Source organism: Boleophthalmus pectinirostris, unplaced genomic scaffold (genome assembly GCF_026225935.1).
Source record: "Boleophthalmus pectinirostris isolate CB_2022bp ecotype Guang Dong unplaced genomic scaffold, ASM2622593v1 HiC_scaffold_14, whole genome shotgun sequence".
In the NCBI taxonomy this organism is placed as follows: Eukaryota; Metazoa; Chordata; class Actinopteri; order Gobiiformes; family Gobiidae; genus Boleophthalmus; species Boleophthalmus pectinirostris.
Window position 1 is genome coordinate 13,527,290 of NW_026571047.1, and position 20,461 is coordinate 13,547,750.

The 20,461-nt window shown below is 40.8% G+C and overlaps 1 protein-coding gene and 2 pseudogenes across 2 annotated transcripts in view; 1 reads left to right on the forward strand and 2 right to left on the reverse strand.

Annotated features, from left to right (window-relative positions):
* The window catches only part of LOC129407912 (integrin alpha-D-like), a 25,856-nt pseudogene extending 25,719 nt beyond the window's left edge, over positions 1-137 (reverse strand).
* Positions 138-153: 16 nt separating this feature from the next.
* LOC110159726 (transmembrane protease serine 9-like) lies at positions 154-8,982 on the forward strand (annotated as a pseudogene).
* A 445-nt stretch (positions 8,983-9,427) lies between these two features.
* Positions 9,428-20,461, reverse strand: part of LOC110159543 (integrin alpha-D-like) — a 62,349-nt gene continuing 51,315 nt past the window's right edge. For both annotated transcript variants that reach the window (XM_055149873.1, XM_020924103.2), the window contains exons 16-30: positions 12,975-13,117; positions 12,758-12,912; positions 12,556-12,681; positions 12,416-12,489; positions 12,198-12,339; positions 12,032-12,130; positions 11,879-11,958; positions 11,723-11,803; positions 11,588-11,657; positions 11,424-11,522; positions 11,039-11,119; positions 10,836-10,946; positions 10,648-10,749; positions 9,924-10,034; positions 9,428-9,849 (exon numbers count right to left, since the gene is read on the reverse strand). In XM_055149873.1, the coding sequence (XP_055005848.1) occupies positions 9,751-9,849; positions 9,924-10,034; positions 10,648-10,749; positions 10,836-10,946; positions 11,039-11,119; positions 11,424-11,522; positions 11,588-11,657; positions 11,723-11,803; positions 11,879-11,958; positions 12,032-12,130; positions 12,198-12,339; positions 12,416-12,489; positions 12,556-12,681; positions 12,758-12,912; positions 12,975-13,117 (1,573 nt within the window). In that variant the 3' untranslated portion in view covers positions 9,428-9,750. The remainder of the gene's footprint in view (positions 9,850-9,923; positions 10,035-10,647; positions 10,750-10,835; positions 10,947-11,038; positions 11,120-11,423; positions 11,523-11,587; positions 11,658-11,722; positions 11,804-11,878; positions 11,959-12,031; positions 12,131-12,197; positions 12,340-12,415; positions 12,490-12,555; positions 12,682-12,757; positions 12,913-12,974; positions 13,118-20,461) is intronic.

Consider the following 20,461-nt stretch of genomic DNA (forward strand, 5'->3'; position numbering starts at 1 on the left):
TTTACATTTTGTTACAGTGTGTGCATCACTCCTCTGAACACCAGGATAGTTGGAGGCAAAGATGCTCCAGCAGGAAGTTGGCCTTGGCAGGTCAGTCTGCAGAGGTTTGGCCGACACATTTGTGGCGGATCCCTCATCAACCGGGAGTGGATTATGTCTGCTGCCCATTGTTTCTCCAGGTCAGTGAGAGAGTTTTTAATATTACAGAGGACCATCTGGCTGGTTAGAGGAGGTTATGCTTCAATTATTGTCAAAATATTAAACAATGCCAACTTAACATCTGTTATATTTATTGTCTGTCTCTTCGGTTACAGTACCAATACCTTTGGATGGGAGGTTTCCCTTGGTCGAGAAAACTTACAAGGCACAAACCCAAATGAATTTTCCAAATCAGTGTCAACAATAATTTTACATCCAAATTATGACAGTTTTACCAGTGATAACGACATTGCTCTGCTCAGACTGTCCTCAGCAGTCACTTTCACAGATTACATCAGGCCGGTGTGTCTGGCAGCCGCTCACAGTGTGTTCAACAGTGGCACTGATAGCTGGGTCACTGGCTGGGGCACCGTTAGAGAGGGAGGTCAGTTTGATTTAATTCACTCTGCACAAACACTTTTCATCATGTGAATGTAATGAAGTGACCAGTGTTTCTCCTCTCAGAACTGCTCCCGTTTCCCCAAACCCTACAGGAAGCGGAAGTGCCTGTTGTGGGAAACCGTCAGTGTAACTGTCTGAACGGCGTGGGCACAATCACAGACAACATGATCTGCGCAGGTCTTTTGGATGGAGGAAAGGACTCCTGTCAGGTACTGTGCTGTTCTTATCGGACTAACATGTTGTCAGCAGAACATAACATCTCATCTCACACATGCACTGTTGTCTTTTAGGGAGACTCTGGAGGTCCCATGGTCAGTAAGCAGGGCTCTGTCTGGGTTCAGTCTGGTGTCGTTAGCTTTGGTTTTGGCTGCGCTCGACCCAACCTGCCAGGAGTCTACTCCAGAGTTTCCAACTACCAGCCCTGGATCAACTCCCACATCAGCTCAGATCAGCCCGGGTTTTGTCCAGTTTATGTCCAGTGGACCAGATCCTGACACTAGCGCCACCTGTCCTGGTCTGCCCCCTCCTCCTCTTCTCACTACAACTGCCCCACCACAAAGACACAACCACAGTCCCAGAGCCAGAGACTACAGAGGCAAGAGCTGCTGGAGCCTACTGCAAAACGTCAGTATTCCTTCCTCTACTTTTACAACCACTTGTTTAACTAGGAAGGAACATGCTGCAACAACATTAAGTTGATTAAACTAAATTATCAGAAGAGTGGCGGGAACTATGTGGGCCAAATAATGCTCTTCGCTGGGTGGTGATAGATTTGCAGACTCCTTAGACTTTAGTGTTCTTTATGAAGATGAAAAGATAATATAGAGTTAGGCAGGGAGGTTAGTGACAAGACAGCTGTAACCATTAGTGATGAATGAATTTTCTAGCACTAATCAAGGTTACAAGGAAAATGGGAGATTTTGTGGAGGCTCTGACTCCAGGCCGACAACAACTTTACATTATTTGTTACAGTGTGTGGCATCACTCCTCTGAACACCAGGATAGTTGGAGGCAAAGATGCTCCAGCAGGAAGTTGGCCTTGGCAGGTCAGTCTGCAGAGGTTTGGCCGACACATTTGTGGCGGATCCCTCATCAACCGGGAGTGGATTATGTCTGCTGCCCATTGTTTCTCCAGGTCAGTGAGAGTTTTTTAATATTACAGAGGACCATCTGGCTGGTTAGAGGAGGTTATGCTTCAATTATTGTCAAAATATTAAACAATGCCAACTTAACATCTGTTATATTTATTGTCTGTCTCTTCGGTTACAGTACCAATACCTTTGGATGGGAGGTTTCCCTTGGTCGAGAAAACTTACAAGGCACAAACCCAAATGAATTTTCCAAATCAGTGTCAACAATAATTTTACATCCAAATTATGACAGTTTTACCAGTGATAACGACATTGCTCTGCTCAGACTGTCCTCAGCAGTCACTTTCACAGATTACATCAGGCCGGTGTGTCTGGCAGCCGCTCACAGTGTGTTCAACAGTGGCACTGATAGCTGGGTCACTGGCTGGGGCACCGTTAGAGAGGGAGGTCAGTTTGATTTAATTCACTCTGCACAAACACTTTTCATCATGTGAATGTAATGAAGTGACCAGTGTTTCTCCTCTCAGAACTGCTCCCGTTTCCCCAAACCCTACAGGAAGTGGAAGTGCCTGTTGTGGGAAACCGTCAGTGTAACTGTCTGAACGGCGTGGGCACAATCACAGACAACATGATCTGCGCAGGTCTTTTGGATGGAGGAAAGGACTCCTGTCAGGTACTGTGCTGTTCTTATCGGACTAACATGTTGTCAGCAGAACATAACATCTCATCTCACACATGCACTGTTGTCTTTTAGGGAGACTCTGGAGGTCCCATGGTCAGTAAGCAGGGCTCTGTCTGGGTTCAGTCTGGTGTCGTTAGCTTTGGTTTTGGCTGCGCTCGACCCAACCTGCCAGGAGTCTACTCCAGAGTTTCCAACTACCAGCCCTGGATCAACTCCCACATCAGCTCAGATCAGCCCGGGTTTGTCCAGTTTATGTCCAGTGGACCAGATCCTGACACTAGCGCCACCTGTCCTGGTCTGCCCCCTCCTCCTCTTCTCACTACAACTGCCCCACCACAAGACACAACCACAGTCCCAGAGCCAGAGACTACAGAGGCAGAGCTGCTGGAGCCTACTGCAAAACGTCAGTATTCCTTCCTCTACTTTTACAACCACTTGTTTAACTAGGAAGGAACATGCTGCAACAACATTAAGTTGATTAAACTAAATTATCAGAAGAGTGGCGGGAACTATGTGGGCCAAATAATGCTCTTCGCTGGGTGGTGATAGATTTGCAGACTCCTTAGACTTTAGTGTTCTTTATGAAGATGAAAAGATAATATAGAGTTAGGCAGGGAGGTTAGTGACAAGACAGCTGTAACCATTAGTGATGAATGAATTTTCTAGCACTAATCAAGGTTACAAGGAAAATGGGAGATTTTGTGGAGGCTCTGACTCCAGGCCGACAACAACTTTACATTATTTGTTACAGTGTGTGGCATCACTCCTCTGAACACCAGGATAGTTGGAGGCAAAGATGCTCCAGCAGGAAGTTGGCCTTGGCAGGTCAGTCTGCAGAGGTTTGGCCGACACATTTGTGGCGGATCCCTCATCAACCGGGAGTGGATTATGTCTGCTGCCCATTGTTTCTCCAGGTCAGTGAGAGTTTTTAATATTACAGAGGACCATCTGGCTGGTTAGAGGAGGTTATGCTTCAATTATTGTCAAAATATTAAACAATGCCAACTTAACATCTGTTATATTTATTGTCTGTCTCTTCGGTTACAGTACCAATACCTTTGGATGGGAGGTTTCCCTTGGTCGAGAAAACTTACAAGGCACAAACCCAAATGAATTTTCCAAATCAGTGTCAACAATAATTTTACATCCAAATTATGACAGTTTTACCAGTGATAACGACATTGCTCTGCTCAGACTGTCCTCAGCAGTCACTTTCACAGATTACATCAGGCCGGTGTGTCTGGCAGCCGCTCACAGTGTGTTCAACAGTGGCACTGATAGCTGGGTCACTGGCTGGGGCACCGTTAGAGAGGGAGGTCAGTTTGATTTAATTCACTCTGCACAAACACTTTTCATCATGTGAATGTAATGAAGTGACCAGTGTTTCTCCCTCTCAGAACTGCTCCCGTTTCCCCAAACCCTACAGGAAGTGGAAGTGCCTGTTGTGGGAAACCGTCAGTGTAACTGTCTGAACGGCGTGGGCACAATCACAGACAACATGATCTGCGCAGGTCTTTTGGATGGAGGAAAGGACTCCTGTCAGGTACTGTGCTGTTCTTATCGGACTAACATGTTGTCAGCAGAACATAACATCTCATCTCACACATGCACTGTTGTCTTTTAGGGAGACTCTGGAGGTCCCATGGTCAGTAAGCAGGGCTCTGTCTGGGTTCAGTCTGGTGTCGTTAGCTTTGGTTTTGGCTGCGCTCGACCCAACCTGCCAGGAGTCTACTCCAGAGTTTCCAACTACCAGCCCTGGATCAACTCCCACATCAGCTCAGATCAGCCCGGGTTTGTCCAGTTTATGTCCAGTGGACCAGATCCTGACACTAGCGCCACCTGTCCTGGTCTGCCCCCTCCTCCTCTTCTCACTACAACTGCCCCACCACAAGACACAACCACAGTCCCAGAGCCAGAGACTACAGAGGCAGAGCTGCTGGAGCCTACTGCAAAAACGTCAGTATTCCTTCCTCTACTTTTACAACCACTTGTTTAACTAGGAAGGAACATGCTGCAACAACATTAAGTTGATTAAACTAAATTATCAGAAGAGTGGCGGGAACTATGTGGGCCAAATAATGCTCTTCGCTGGGTGGTGATAGATTTGCAGACTCCTTAGACTTTAGTGTTCTTTATGAAGATGAAAAGATAATATAGAGTTAGGCAGGGAGGTTAGTGACAAGACAGCTGTAACCATTAGTGATGAATGAATTTTCTAGCACTAATCAAGGTTACAAGGAAAATGGGAGATTTTGTGGAGGCTCTGACTCCAGGCCGACAACAACTTTACATTATTTGTTACAGTGTGTGGCATCACTCCTCTGAACACCAGGATAGTTGGAGGCAAAGATGCTCCAGCAGGAAGTTGGCCTTGGCAGGTCAGTCTGCAGAGGTTTGGCCGACACATTTGTGGCGGATCCCTCATCAACCGGGAGTGGATTATGTCTGCTGCCCATTGTTTCTCCAGGTCAGTGAGAGTTTTTAATATTACAGAGGACCATCTGGCTGGTTAGAGGAGGTTATGCTTCAATTATTGTCAAAATATTAAACAATGCCAACTTAACATCTGTTATATTTATTGTCTGTCTCTTCGGTTACAGTACCAATACCTTTGGATGGGAGGTTTCCCTTGGTCGAGAAAACTTACAAGGCACAAACCCAAATGAATTTTCCAAATCAGTGTCAACAATAATTTTACATCCAAATTATGACAGTTTTACCAGTGATAACGACATTGCTCTGCTCAGACTGTCCTCAGCAGTCACTTTCACAGATTACATCAGGCCGGTGTGTCTGGCAGCCGCTCACAGTGTGTTCAACAGTGGCACTGATAGCTGGGTCACTGGCTGGGGCACCGTTAGAGAGGGAGGTCAGTTTGATTTAATTCACTCTGCACAAACACTTTTCATCATGTGAATGTAATGAAGTGACCAGTGTTTCTCCTCTCAGAACCGCTCCCGTTTCCCCAAACCCTACAGGAAGTGGAAGTGCCTGTTGTGGGAAACCGTCAGTGTAACTGTCTGAACGGCGTGGGCACAATCACAGACAACATGATCTGCGCAGGTCTTTTGGATGGAGGAAAGGACTCCTGTCAGGTACTGTGCTGTTCTTATCGGACTAACATGTTGTCAGCAGAACATAACATCTCATCTCACACATGCACTGTTGTCTTTTAGGGAGACTCTGGAGGTCCCATGGTCAGTAAGCAGGGCTCTGTCTGGGTTCAGTCTGGTGTCGTTAGCTTTGGTTTTGGCTGCGCTCGACCCAACCTGCCAGGAGTCTACTCCAGAGTTTCCAACTACCAGCCCTGGATCAACTCCCACATCAGCTCAGATCAGCCCGGGTTTGTCCAGTTTATGTCCAGTGGACCAGATCCTGACACTAGCACCACCTGTCCTGGGCTTCCTTTACAAATGAGTGCCATGAGTCCTACTCGTTAGTATTTTTTCCATAAGATTTTTTCTTTTAAAAATATATATTCCAGCAGTATTTTCGATAATATACATACTTTACATTATAGGCTCATTTTGTGGTGTTGCTCCCAGTGATTTTGTGAGAAATGAGAACAGTATTTCTCAGATGTGGCCATGGATGGTCCGTATTTACAAAAGCGGCGCATACATTTGTGGAGGCACTCTGATTGCTGACAACTTTGTCCTTACTGCTGCAGAGTACTTTTCTGAGTCAGTATCGACCCCAGAACACAGTAATTCTTGCCAAGATAAACAATGATTTTTTTTCCCTTGTGTTTCAGCTCAAATCCAAATCTTCAAGATTGGGCTGTGTCTTTTGGACAAAGTGAGACCAGCTCTATGGGTGTTGTGGATGTTATAATGAGTGCTACCTCAGGATCCAGCATTGCACTGATAAAGCTGGCCATGTCTGTTAGCTACACCAATGACATCCAACCTGTATGTGTGGACACTATCAACACCACTACCTTCCCTGTTGGGAGTCAGTGCTGGGTATCAGCCTTTGGAGTTATGAGTGGGACCAGTGGTATGAATGGTCTAATTCATTCTTGAGAACTGCTGTTCTTGCACTACTTTCAAAGTTAGGCTAACCATTTTTATTTTTTAGGAAACAAACCAACTCTCAGAGATCTGAAAACTTATGTTGCAAGCTGTGAGAGTGTTTCTGACCTGGGCAATATTTGCACAACTTCCATGGATGTTCAGCAGGTAAAACAATGGACAGATTTGCCAATTTTCACAAATGAGGTTAGCCGATGGAAACAAAAACATAATCATTAGCTGCATGAACTAGACTCACCACCTCAATGCTCACCTGTTAGGTTGCCTATTGAGAAATAATAACAACCCCAGATACTAATGTAGAGGAAAAAATTATGTATCTCTTGATGATCAATAATGAATCCATTTGCATGGCCCGGTTAGTTTTTGGAATACAGACACAGATTTATTCTTTGTTACAGTAGATATGGACAGGGTCTTGACCTGTTCTGGCCAGAGACCAACAGCCTCTCTCAAGTATCCTCTCTCCAATCACCTCTCAAGTCTCTTCTCTCCATCTCCCTTGAGAGCATCTGAGCTCTGAGTATTTGAACAGAATTATAAATGACATATATATCAAAGCAGAATGAATTTTGCTTCTCAGACATGTGCTAATCAGTTTTTACACTGGGTTTACACTGGGTAAGGATAGGTAAAGTAACAAAGGACTTCTTGTAGCTTGGACGCAATGTCTGCTGAGCCTTTATACATGTTAATGACTGGTCTAGGTCTCAGGTAGAAATCAGATTAATTTACACAAAGACAGATTGAGAGAAAACTTTTCTCAACAATATAAAGTTCCATCTCACTAATGTGAAACTAAACATACAAAAGTCAAGGTAATTATGGGCCAGCGGAGCAACTTTGTGCCTCTTTTGTGAATAACTTTTCTCACGTCGTTGTTCGTGCCACTAAAATTCAAAACCAAAAGTGCATCGTTCATTTTCACACAAAGGGCCCGATCTTGCCTCCAATTAGCACTAGCGCAAGTGCGGGGCGTGGGGTTCTAAGCAGGAGGTGTGCCGTATCTGAATATCGGTGGACTGGAGCAGACTGAGGGCGTGGTGTGGCGCGTTCAGCCAAATTGCCAAAATCGTAAAAACAAATATCAAACGAGTCCACTGAAAAACAACATGTAACATGCTCAAGGCTTCTTTTATTTGGAAATATATTAGGATGATAAATGCTTTACATTCATAACATGTTCCTGTGCTATGCTGGAGCCGTCCGGATGCCCTCCCACAGCAGAGCACAGCCCCGCGCCTGCTCCCTGTATCGGCTCAGCTCTGCTCTATAGTTTGGTTTGATCTGGATCTGTACAAATGCTGCTTCATTCAAATGAGGCCATTTACAACGATGTCCTAAAGTGTGTTTTCTTACCCTGTCTGCCGTCCTAATGCTGTGATGTCGATTTCCTCACATTCCTGCGACCGGACTCTGACAGGGATCAGCTCGCGCATTTAGCTCTGCTAACAACACAGCTCTGGGCTGTGATGGCGGAGCAGACGCACATATATCTGTGCGCAAATTGGTAACATCAGAATAATTTATGTGACAATAAACATATTCCATAATCCGCAAGACTTCCACCTGTGTGGGACCAAATGCAGTAGACCCGTGAGACGAGAATGTGAGCGGTCAGCGGTAGCAGCAATGGACATTTGTCTCTCAGTTGAGTCTGTTGGAGCGGGCTTCCGGGACAGGAGGGAGTGGGTGCGAGAAAGCAGCGGGTCTGCTGTGGGATGGGGAGCGCATAAGATAGACACTGGTCTGCTGTGTAACGGGAGGAAAACGACCAGAGAAAACTATGAAAGGATGTGTGTGCGTGCGCAAGAGTAGCGTACGTGTGCGCAGAGTGTTCTGAACACAAACCCTGAGCAGTCAGTTCTGTCTTGGCCCATACAAATTTCTATATTCCTTGCGCCTGTGTTGGTGTGTACTTGAATTATGGGGCTCCGGAGTTGTTTTAGTGTACCCATATATAACTTTTCCCCACACTCTACTTTGCTGTCTGATAATGAGGCAAAGATTACGGACATTATCCACACTGGCAGTGATTTTAAATGCCACAGCCGTCACTATATATGTACTTGTACTGTCCCACTCCAGTCTCCAGCAGCGAAGTACAGCCCCACCTGGACACGCCCACTCCTTAATGCTTGCGCTAGTGCTAAGATTAGGGGCAAGATCGGGCCCAAAGAGTACTCACTGACTCACCGATTTAGAATGCTATTTAGGAGGCATGTGGTACTTAGTTTTATTCATATCTCTCCTGAAGCATATTATAATTCATAATAACATAATGAAATGTAATTTACAGTTTTCTGTGCAAATTCAGGGAGACCAGGGTGGCGCTCTTTTGTGCCGATCAGGTGCCTCGTGGTTTCAGGCGGCTGTGATCACTGTGAGAGGAGCTAAAACCTTCCACTCTGACATCCATGTCTTCACCAAAACTTCGAGTTTCGCTAATTTCATAAAGGAAACTGTGGGAGACATGCCATCTCCTGCTGCAGTGAATACAACAGCCTCGGGGGGAAACTCAGCTGAAGTGTCTGTTCTGTTGCTTATTGTTACCTCCATATTACTGTCTTTGTAAATCCTCTCCACATTGCTGCATAGTCACATTAAACTAACTGTGTTAACTGTTCAAAGATATGATATTGTGTCATTAGTTTGCAAATGTTTTCTTTCCAATCACATGCATATTGATTTTCAGCTTTTTCATAGCTCAATAAAACTTAAATTAAAATCCTTAGTGCTTTTTGCAATAATTTTTTATATATTGATCATTTGAAGGCCTATTTCATAAACTTATATTTATGTATTTTAAGTTTACTGCTACTGTACATGGTTCTTGTAATCAAATGAAAGCATTTAAGAGATGCTTTGCACCATACCTCTCAGAGATTATTTGAATTTGCACCCCCTGAGCCATACAAGAACATATTACTTTCTTCCCCTGCTCTGTAATTGCCTAACTGTGGGACAGAGGCTGAACAGGCATTTGACTTGATAGCAACACAAAATGTTATTTAGGAGAGGTAAGTAGTACATACACTGGCTGTAATATAAAGCGGCCGCAGAAAGAAGAGGGTGCCTTGTGGCCCTGCAGCTACCATGGCCAGTCTATGGGAGCTACCCACAACACCCTGCTCTTAAAGGGACCAACTGGGACATACAAAATCATAGAATGTGTTTACTAGGCTATTTAAATCTAACTGTGAACAAGCATTTTATTTGCAAAGGAAAGTTAGGCTACTTTTGTTGTAAACATGATAAAAAAGGTTGATATATATTTGAATCCATTTGAATTAATTACAGCCCTATTATTGAATATTGTTTATATGTTAGGCTATATTTTATGTTAAGCTGCTGGTTCTTCTGGAGCACCATCGAGAGCCTCTTCCTGCCCTTGAGTCTCATCAGCAATCATCTGTTGGTATTTACTCTTGAAAAATCCAGCCTGTAGAATACATGCAGACAGTGTTGGGCCGAGTAATAGTGTTATTTTCATAATGGCTCCACAGCATGATCTACCTTGTATAAGCCAGCGGTCAGTAACAGCACCAGCACCACTGCTCCCACAGATCCTCCAATGATTTCTTTGGTGAAGTCCACTTCCGTATAGACTTCTACTTCTGCTTCAATCTGTGGAGACGTACTTAGTACACATGAATGGAATTTATTTACAAAAAATATTACTGTACTCTTTAGAAATATTAGCAGATCAGTTCTAGAGGCTGACACCAAAACCCAGTGGGCTAGTCTGCAGTTTGTTAGAAGGACAAACATTTCAAGATGATTAAAAAGTCATAACGCATCTACATTGTTTATTAAAATTCTAATATATATATATATATATATATATATATATATATATATATATATATATATATATATATATATATATATATATATATATATATATATATATACACACACACACATATATATACCTATATATACATATATATACACATATATACATATATATATATATATATATATATATATATATATATATATATATATATATATATATATATATACATATACATACATACACATATATATACATATACATACATATACATATACACACACACACACACACTTACATATATATATATATATATATATATATATATATATATATATATATATATATATTTGTGGCTCACATTTATTCTTAAAATAGCTGGTAACAATTGTGATTTACTTCATCTCATTTCTTATATTTTAACAAAAGATGGCACTGTACCTTGACGGGTTTGTTCTCTGCAAAATAGAAAATAAAGCGGTCTGTATCATACTCCAGAATGGCTGTGCTGATGAGGAGAAACTTGGCAGATTTTAGTCCAATCTGTGGGAGGCATAAATGTATCATGGCACACTGGCATCTGTCAGGTAATACTGAATGTAAATGTATGTGTTAGACAGTGTCAAGACCTGCTCAATCCATCCTGAGCTGAGGTTAGCAGAGATGATGTAGTCTTTACTCTCCATTTGCCCCATGAAGCGAGTACACCTGAAAACCCTGCATTTGGCCACACTGCAGTTCTGTTTGGGTTGATAAAAATAAACACAAATGACCAGATTTCTAATTTTAGTGTTGTCATATTGATTGTGACAGTATTGAAATTGATACTTACCACAAATTTGTTCTTCTGTATTTGTGGAACAAAATCTGTCACCGTTGGCTCTTCATCCTTGTCTTTTTGACAGTCTGGAATCTTGAAAAAACACAACAAGCACAATACTACAAGCACAGTACAATTCAAAAATGACAGAAGGTATTTACTCTACTAAAAAAAAAATCTAATGCTTATAATTATGTTTATTAGATGAACGAGTTCAATAGATAACCCCATATGAGCCCAGTTATGTCAGAAGTCTGATGGTGTAATCCTTTATTTACCCAGGTGTGGTCACTTTTCATCAAAGTGAAAATGGGTTCTGGATGAGAGCTGAAATGTTAAAGTCCTATGAAACCTTTTCTACCTTATAAAACTAGTGAATTTCCTTGTCTCCTTTTACCTGCAAAGAGTCAGAGTCTACCCAGATGTCCCTCTTGCCAAGCTTTACTGGAACACGGATCACCACAGAGAAATTCAATGTTCTGATCTCATTTGTAACCTGCAAAAAGAGTATTTAATATTATGAAAAGACATTCACCTATATCACAATCCATTGTACTTTACCTTTATTGACTGATTGAGTGGCTTCTGTAGATCATTTTTACCAAATGTAAAATTGGTGTAGCTGTTTGAACTGAAGAGATTTTATGTGAGGAAAAAAATATGTACAATAATGTAGGCATTTTTTGTTAAATGTACCTTCCAATTGTCACTGAAATGCTGTATTTAACATCAATCTCTCTCTTTTTGTATCGCTGGGACAAATGGGAGGAATTGGCACTAAAAGTAATGAAAACAAATAAAAGATAAGTGCTTATATAGTTTTGTTCAAGTTGATACTACAGTGAATGGCACCTGGTTGCATTTGCAGTGATAAGAATCCTCCTGTCGAGTTGGCTGTTGGTGTTGAAGCCATATGAGACAACAAAAACCGCCTACAACAATACCAAAGGCAATTGATGGTGCATGCTACACAAGAGAGGGTTTATGAAAAAATAAACCACAAACCTTTGCATTGCTCTTAAAGATAGGCTTATCAATAAAGCATTCGGTCCGTCCTCGTATCAAACTGTCCTTACTGTCCACTGAGTTACAGTCAATTCTCCCCTTAAAGAAATATAACAAGGAATAAGAAAGTAGTTGGCAATCAGTGATGATCTGGCAAACTTCTTACTCGAAGTCCAGTGAACTTGCGGTAGGAAAGTCCCGAAGGATATGTCAGGATGACTCTTGTATCATAGGAATTTTCTTCTATATTTTCTAATGACACTGTCACATTGAGCAAATCATCAATGCCAATTCGGACTACAGAAGATCTGTAAAGTCAAAATGGTGATTAAGTAGCTTAAAGAGTAACATTCTGTGAAAAACTATCACATAAAAACTGTATACCTGGTGAAGTTAAAGTCCACTATGAGTCTGTCAATACACGTGTCATCCACCCCACAGTTGATCTCAAACCCCAACTAAAATGAAAATATTTCGATTAAATATATGTTTAACATTTATAAATCATCTCCCTGTCCACCTACATCTTTGTTGACTTTTGTGGGGGACTGTTCAGAGAGACTTGGTTTGAGGTTTTGGGAGGAAGCCAAGCTTTCAAATGTGAACTGCAACTCATTGTAAAGAGGACTGAGAGCATCTTCAGGACATGACTGTAAGTAAAGTGTACTGGACATTAATAAAAACAATACACATTAAAATTCATGCATATAAATCAACATTTGTAACCTGTATAAAGAATCTGATAATAACACATTCATGATGGTTCAGTGTAATGGTGAGACTTCCAGTTGCGTCTGGTTGTTTCTCCTTGATGAATGCCCGGTTATTTGGGACAATGCGTGTGGCATCCAAAGTAAAAGTATAATTGATTCTTGCTTGAGCTGAAAAACCACGTATATTCAGTAAATACTGAAAAGAGAATGACTGAAACTTTAATAAGGACCTTGATCTAGTGAAGTGACATTGAACATAGTGAAGCAGACAGTAGCAGAAGCATCTAGAGGTTTTGAGCAGTCGGGATTCTGAGTTGGGATCAGTTGTGGCATGAAGGAAATTGCGGCATCTACTTTTACAATTGGTTTGGACCTGGGACAGAGTAAATAAAGAAAAATGGTTAATACGACCAAATATATGTATGCAGATCAATATAAGGGAATATCACATGGATGAAGCACATTATAGCAATGAATGATAAAAATATACATAAAAAGTATATAATATTAAAGCAGGAAAAATATTACATGATAGACCCAGCTCCAAGGGGAGTTTAAAAGACTGAAAATATTATGATAAAAAAAAGATAAAGTATTATTAGGCCCGAGCGCCACAAACTGATGAAGGGCCTATTGCTGGGTTTCAGATGACATCATAACATTCTATAGGCCAGTAAAATTAATACTGTTTAAATGCAGATTTTTGTTATAATACAGTCAGTATTAACAGATTCAACTTTTATGCATTTACCTTTTGGATATTTCATGGCAAAGTACAGTGTAATCAATTGGGAAATATGACTCTTGCCTGCTGTCTGAGAGTATGACATCATCACATTGTACAATCTGAAACCCACCAATTAGGCCAGGAAGTTAACTGGTGTGAAGTAACATGAAGGACGAAGGAATGCGTAAGAGCTTTCCGAAAACTTATAGATTGTTAGCTAAAAAAAATCGAAATATTATTATTTCTTTCGCTCTTTTATTTTTCTTCTTATTTTTTCCAACCAACTCACCCATTTTTCACCCACTGAACAATGATGAAAACTCAAGAAACTTTGCCATTGGATAAAACTTGCGCTTCTCTAACTTTTGGCTATTTCCATTTTCCGGAAATAAATAAAATAAATAATAATAAATAAACTAGTCTCTCACTTTTTCGGAAGCCTTAATTTATATGTTTCAGAGACCATAACTTCATAAAAATAGAACTAAGAAGCTGGAAATTTGTATTATAGTAGATTCTTGGTCATAGATTCTGAATCTGTTGTCAAATATTGAGTATCTTTATTAAGGGTGGCGCAAAATCTCACATTTGGTTGTCGCTCAATTTTATTTTATTTTTTCAATTTTTGAGGTCCCAGATCTATTTACTTCAAGCAGGTATTTACAAACTAACTGTTGAACCAGAATATTTGAGAGAATGATCATTTCTGACAACAATCTCACACTTTTCTGAGCTTTCATGTGGATGGTGTAGAGCCCCAAATATGGTTACAGACCAAATGTGACCTTTTTGGCCCCTTCTTTGGACCCTCATTTCCCCATGTGGGTACAGTTAGATGTTGATAAAAACATTTTTACCAGAGAAACTTTGGCATATTCTGATTAGATGAAAGCAGGGGTGTCAAACTCATTTTGGTCCGGGGGCCGTATCCAACCTACTTTGATCCAAAGGGGCCGGATCAGAAAACTCCTGGCATATAAACCCCAAAAATAACAATAAGTTCAAATATTTGTGCAGAGAAACGCAAATCTATTACAGAAATATTTTTTAATTGATGAACCCTTTTACAAAATATTATAATATTATGAACCTGAAACTTTAATAAAAATGCAATTTCAACACAATGTTTTAACATGATTCAACATAGGAATAAGTCAGTTTTTCTTGTAAAATCCTGCACTCGGCTCCACTTTTCTCATTTTGGACATTTTGCTGACGAGGGTGTCATGGTCAACAGTCAAAATGATCGTCCTTTATTTGTGTTGCTCTGGTGGGGGGGCCACGCACAGAGATGCTGGAGATGCTGCTGTGATAAACACCACAGAAAATTAACAATATTTTAATAGAAAATATAATTTAAATATTTTAGTAGAAAATCAGCCGAGGGCCATATTAAAGGTCTTGGAGGGCCGGATCTGGCCCCCGGGCCTTATGTTTGACACCTGTGGTTTAAAGTAATAAAAACATCTACTTTTAACTTCCTTCATTTTAAACAGAATTTTTGAAAATGAGCTCTCATGGGTCATTCTTGGTGGAGCTTAGGTACTTTTCCACCTGCTAGAAAGGTTCAATTACCTTTAACAGCCTTCAACACTACAGTCCCTGAGAAAAGTCTTGTCGCTTATCCATTTTGTAGAAACAAAAGCTTATAACCTGACTTTAAATTAATCGATTGGTTTTAGAAATGTCTCATATGAAAGCTAAAACCCTCCCAAATTATGCTCAATATACTAAAATAGATTTGCTTCACTGAAGAAAGATTGATCATTTAATCAACACAGAAAGGTCAGATTTTGGCAAGACAAAAGTCTTGTTGCCTTGCCATATGATGCACCCAATCCTAGATTACAGCCTCACCTGTGATCAGTTACTGATCAATTAATTAGTGGGTGTGTATAAAAAGAACCCCAGCACACCAGACCTTCACATCAACTGCAACTTGACCTCTGACAACATGCCTAAGATCCACCCTGAGACCAAAGCGTTAATTATCAAGAGGCTGAAGACCAGATCCACTGCTGAGGTGGCTGACACCTTCAATGTGTCTCAGCATCAAGTACAAAGAATAAGAAAAAGATCTGAAATGACTGGAGATGTTTTTGACAAGCCCAGGTCCGGCAGACCCCACAAGACAACTGCTGGAGGACCGTTTGTTGATTCGAAAATCCAAGGCAAGCCCCTTTTCCACTGCAGCAGTGCTCCACCAGGCCTGGTCACCTCAAGTCCCTGGGTCAACCAGAACAGTTTATAGAATTCTGTCTCGAAATAGCCTCCATGGTCGAATCAGTGCACAGAAACCAGCACTAAACAAAAGGCAATTAAAAAAACGTGTGGCATTTGCCAAGGCCCACAGCCTGCTAAAAGGATGGACACTGGAAAAGTGGCAGAAGGTGGATTTCTCAGATGAATCCTCGGTTGAATTACATCACAGCCACCGCAAATATTGCAGGAGACCTACTGGAGCCCGCATGGATCCAAGATTCACCCAGAAAACAGGTAAGTTTGGTTGCGGAAAAATCATGGTCTGGGGTTACATCCAGTATGGGGGTGTGCGAGACATTTGCAGGGTGGAAGGCAATATCAATAACCTAAAATATCAAGAAGTATTAGCTACCTCTTACATTCCCAACCATAAAAGGGGTCAAATTGGGGGTTCCGGTTCCGGGTCAAACATGACGGTAGCATAGACACGTAGGTCCCCGATTAAAGATGATAAAACGCCCGAAAACTGTTGACTAAAACCTGAAATAAGAAAGGATCAAGGTAAAACCCCAGGGGCGTAGAACATGACCAAAAGAAGACTAAAGAAACTAACTGTGAATGCTGATTCGAGGGACGGAGAAATCGAGCAAGCTAACCCTAAGCTAATTTCGGAGCGAGCGGAGGAGCCGGTGCCCGAAAAGGAGCAAATATCTGAGAAAATGACAGAATTGGAGGCAGTCCTGCAAGAAATAAGGGAGTTCAGGCGGGAGACAGCAGACAGCCTACGAGGCATCAGAGAGGACCTCCGAATGGCAAATGGCAGGATTGACGAAGCAGAAGGACGGATTGGAAACGCGGAGGACCAGATTCAGAGAGTGGAGGAAGCCGCTTGCGAGCTCTTCAGAATTAATAAAAAGTTAGAGGAGAAACAGATTGATCAAGAAGGGTGTGCCAGAAGAGCCAACATTCGCATACACGGGATCAAAGAAGGGTCCGAAAATGGAGCTGAGACGATGTGTGCCTTTGTGGAAAATGTACTCAGAGAGAAGCTGGAGCTACCTGCCACATACTCGTTTAATATTGAAAGGGCGCACCGGGCACTAGGACCTCGACCACCAGCGGATGCTCCACCAAGATCGATTGTAGCAAGATTTTTTAAGCTACAAGTGTAAAGAGGACATTGTCAAAAAGGCATGGGAGAAGAAAGGATTTCTCTTTGAAGGACAACGAGTGTATGTGGACCACGACTATGCTCCAGAAGTGATGAAAAAGAGAAAAGAGTACGCTGAAATAAAAAGGGTACTGAGAGAGAAGAGAATCAAATTTCAAACACCGTTTCCTGCAAAGCTCCGCGTCTTTTATGATGAAGAGACATGCCTCTACAACTCAGCGGCCGAAGCAACTAGAGATCTGGTGGATAGAGGGATTAAAGTACGCATCATCAAACCAGCAGAAGATCCACTGGAAAAGTTATAACGCCTGATGTGGAGTTCCCACCAGACAATGAACAAGCAAGACCAAACTGCAGTGGGCTACAGGGAGAAACTACAGGCCTTTAGAAGAACCACAGAAGAGGACGCATGAAGGACAAGGTGAAGAATGATGCATACAAAACTGAGAATAGGGTGTACAATATAGGTTCAGTATAGAATAAGAAAGGACTACGATAAACTCTTCTTTTCAAGTGTGTATCGGGGTTTTTTATGTTCACTTTGAATTATTTAGTTTATTTTACCGAGACTGTAATATGGACAGGACCGATAAAGGTCATAAGGGCCCCCTGGCTGATAGGGGTTTTCCCTTAGAGCTGGGAAAGAGCTCAGGAAAGGTTGGAAAATGTACAACCTCAGGTATGGAAATCCTATTTATGTTCTTGTTTTTATGTGTTATTAGCAGTTCACCAAGTTCAAACGATGTAGCATATGGGGTGAAAGAAGGGATGGCAAGAAACAGGGGAATAGTTCATGACAGAGCAAAACAATTATATGAAGGTAGCCTCTTACAATGTTAACGGCTTGCGGAACCCAATCAAAAGGAGCAAAGTCTTAAGTAAAATGAAGAATTGTGGGACGCCTGTAAAGCTGTGATGAGAGGGCATTTGATAGCCAGATCGGCACACAAGAAAAAAAAAATGACTCAAAATAAGATTAAAAACATTTGCAAAATGGATTTGGGAAAATTGGAAAAGGAACATAAAAAGAATATAGATCATAATATCATGCATAAAATTAAAAGAAAAAAGGTTGAGATTAATGAGATACTATCACAAGAAATTCAGAAAAATATGGTGTACACTAAACAAAGATATTATGAAGCTGGGAATAGAGCTGCAAAATTATTGGCTTACAGATTAAAAAAACAGCAAGCTGACAGACATGTGTTCAAAATGAAGGATCCACAAACAAAATCTATAGTGTATAGAACTGAAGAAATTCAAAAGTGTTTTGAATATTTCTATAGTCAGCTGTACTCTCAGGCACATAACAACAATGAATCCCAAATTGATGACTTTTTAAATGATTTGACCTTACCACAAATAACAGCTGAACAAAATGATTCATTGGTGTCTGAAATAACAGTAGAAGAAATAAGCACAGCAATATCCAAACTTAAAAACAATAAAAGCCCTGGGGCTGATGGATATACCTCTGAGTGGTACAGAACTTATAGGAAAACTTTGATCCCAATGTTGCATAAAACTTTTAACTGGATACTGAAAGGAGGAGCAATTCCAGATTCTTGGCGGGAAGCAATTATCTCTGTAATTGCAAAGGAAGGAAAAGACAGAACAAATTGTTCCAACTATAGGCCAATAAGTGTGCTAAATGTCGATCATAGATTATTTACAGCAATATTAGCAAGACGTATTGAAAAACTTTTGCCAGATATTATTAGTTTAGACCAAACCGGATTTATAAAACACAGACAAACCCACGATAACATCCGTCGGACTTTGCATATCATGCAACATATAAGCGAAAGGAAACTAGAAACAGTAATATTGGGAATGGACGCTGAAAAAGCTTTCGATTCCGTGAGATGGGAATTTCTTTTCAGAGTAATGAAAAAGTTCAACTTTCATGAAAAATGTATCAAAACCATTCAGACTTTATACACAAATCCCATTGCGAGGATCAAGGTTAATGGCAGTTTATCTAAATTCATTAAATTAGAACGGGGATGTCATCAAGGCTGCTCCATAAGCCCACTGTTATTTGTCCTATTTTTAGAACCATTAAGTCAGTGGATAAAGCAAAACAATGACATTAAAGGTATTACAATGAACGGGGTTAGAACAGAAAATAGCATTATTTGCAGACGACGTCTTTGATATACCTGGATAACCCGAACTCTTCTTTGCCTAGGTTAATGAAGGTTTTTAAAGAATTCGGTATGCTGTCGGGGTATAAAGTCAATGTTCAAAAAACCCAAATTATAGCTTTCAACTATGTGCCAAACCAGAGTATAAGAAACAGTTATGATGCCAATTGGGATTCGAAATCTATGAAGTACTTAGGGATTAATTTACCGAAAGAGTTATCTAAAATTAAAAATCGAAAACTATGATCGATTAACTACAAGGATAATAATGGATTTGAGTAAATGGAACTTGATACCCTATTTGGGATTGACATCAAGGGTGGAAGTGATTAAGATGAATGTCTTGCCCCGACTGCTATACCTTTTTCAAAACCTGCCGGTTGAGCTGACTGGGAAGGAATTAAAAGAATGGGATAAAATAATATCTCGATTTATATGGCACGGGGCCAGGCCAAGAATAAGATATAGAACCCTGCAATTACCAAAAGATGGAGGTGGCCTGGCCCTTCCCTGTCTAAAGAGTTACTTCCAGGCAGCTCAAATGAGGGTTATATTAAATGTATGTGATCCTGAATACTTCGCGAAATGGAAAGACATTGAAGAAAGAGTGATAGAGGGGATGCCAATACAAGCTATATTAGTTGATCCAAAATTAAGATCAGATTGTAAAGTAAATGTAAATCCATGGTTGGGTGTAGCTATCAAAATTTGGACAAACATTATGAAGAAGTATAACTTATTAAGTCAATGTAGATTTTTGAGGTGGATCGCTTACGATATTGATTTTGCACCAAATAAAATTGATGGCACATTTAAAACATGGAAAAACGGACCAAAGATGTACTGGGAGTTAAATAAAAAGCAAGGGGTGTTGAGTTTCCAGGAAACCAAGGAGTGTTTCAATCTGAAAAACCAAGATTTTCACAGGTACCTGCAGATAAGGCATTACATAGAGCAAGAAAGTAAGAAAGTTGCCCTGGATACATCGGGCATCATAAAAATCATTATGGAAGCATACAAATCACAGATAGTTCGGAAAGCCGTTGCCAAATTGTATAAAGCACTGGAGGAATTAAAAACAGACAGTACGGAATATTTAAAAGAAAGATGGGAAAGGGAGGCAAAAATTAAGATGTCAAATGAAGGATGGGTAGAAATTAACAATTACCAATGGAAAACCACTAATTCCTTTTTTGGAGGGAGTATGGCTGGAAGAACACTGTAAGGTATTTGCAACGCCGGCACAGAGAAAAGGGGGGGATACCAAATGTTGGAGGTTCTGTGGCACGGATATAGCGGATCACTTCCACATCTTCTGGGGATGCCCCGTAATACAGCAATATTGGCTAGATATAAAAAAAGTGATTGATGAGGTCTTCAAAATCAATATTCCAATGACTTTTGAAATTATGTATCTTGGTACGATTGATATTCTGAATTTAAAGAGAGGGGAAGATTATAAAATGT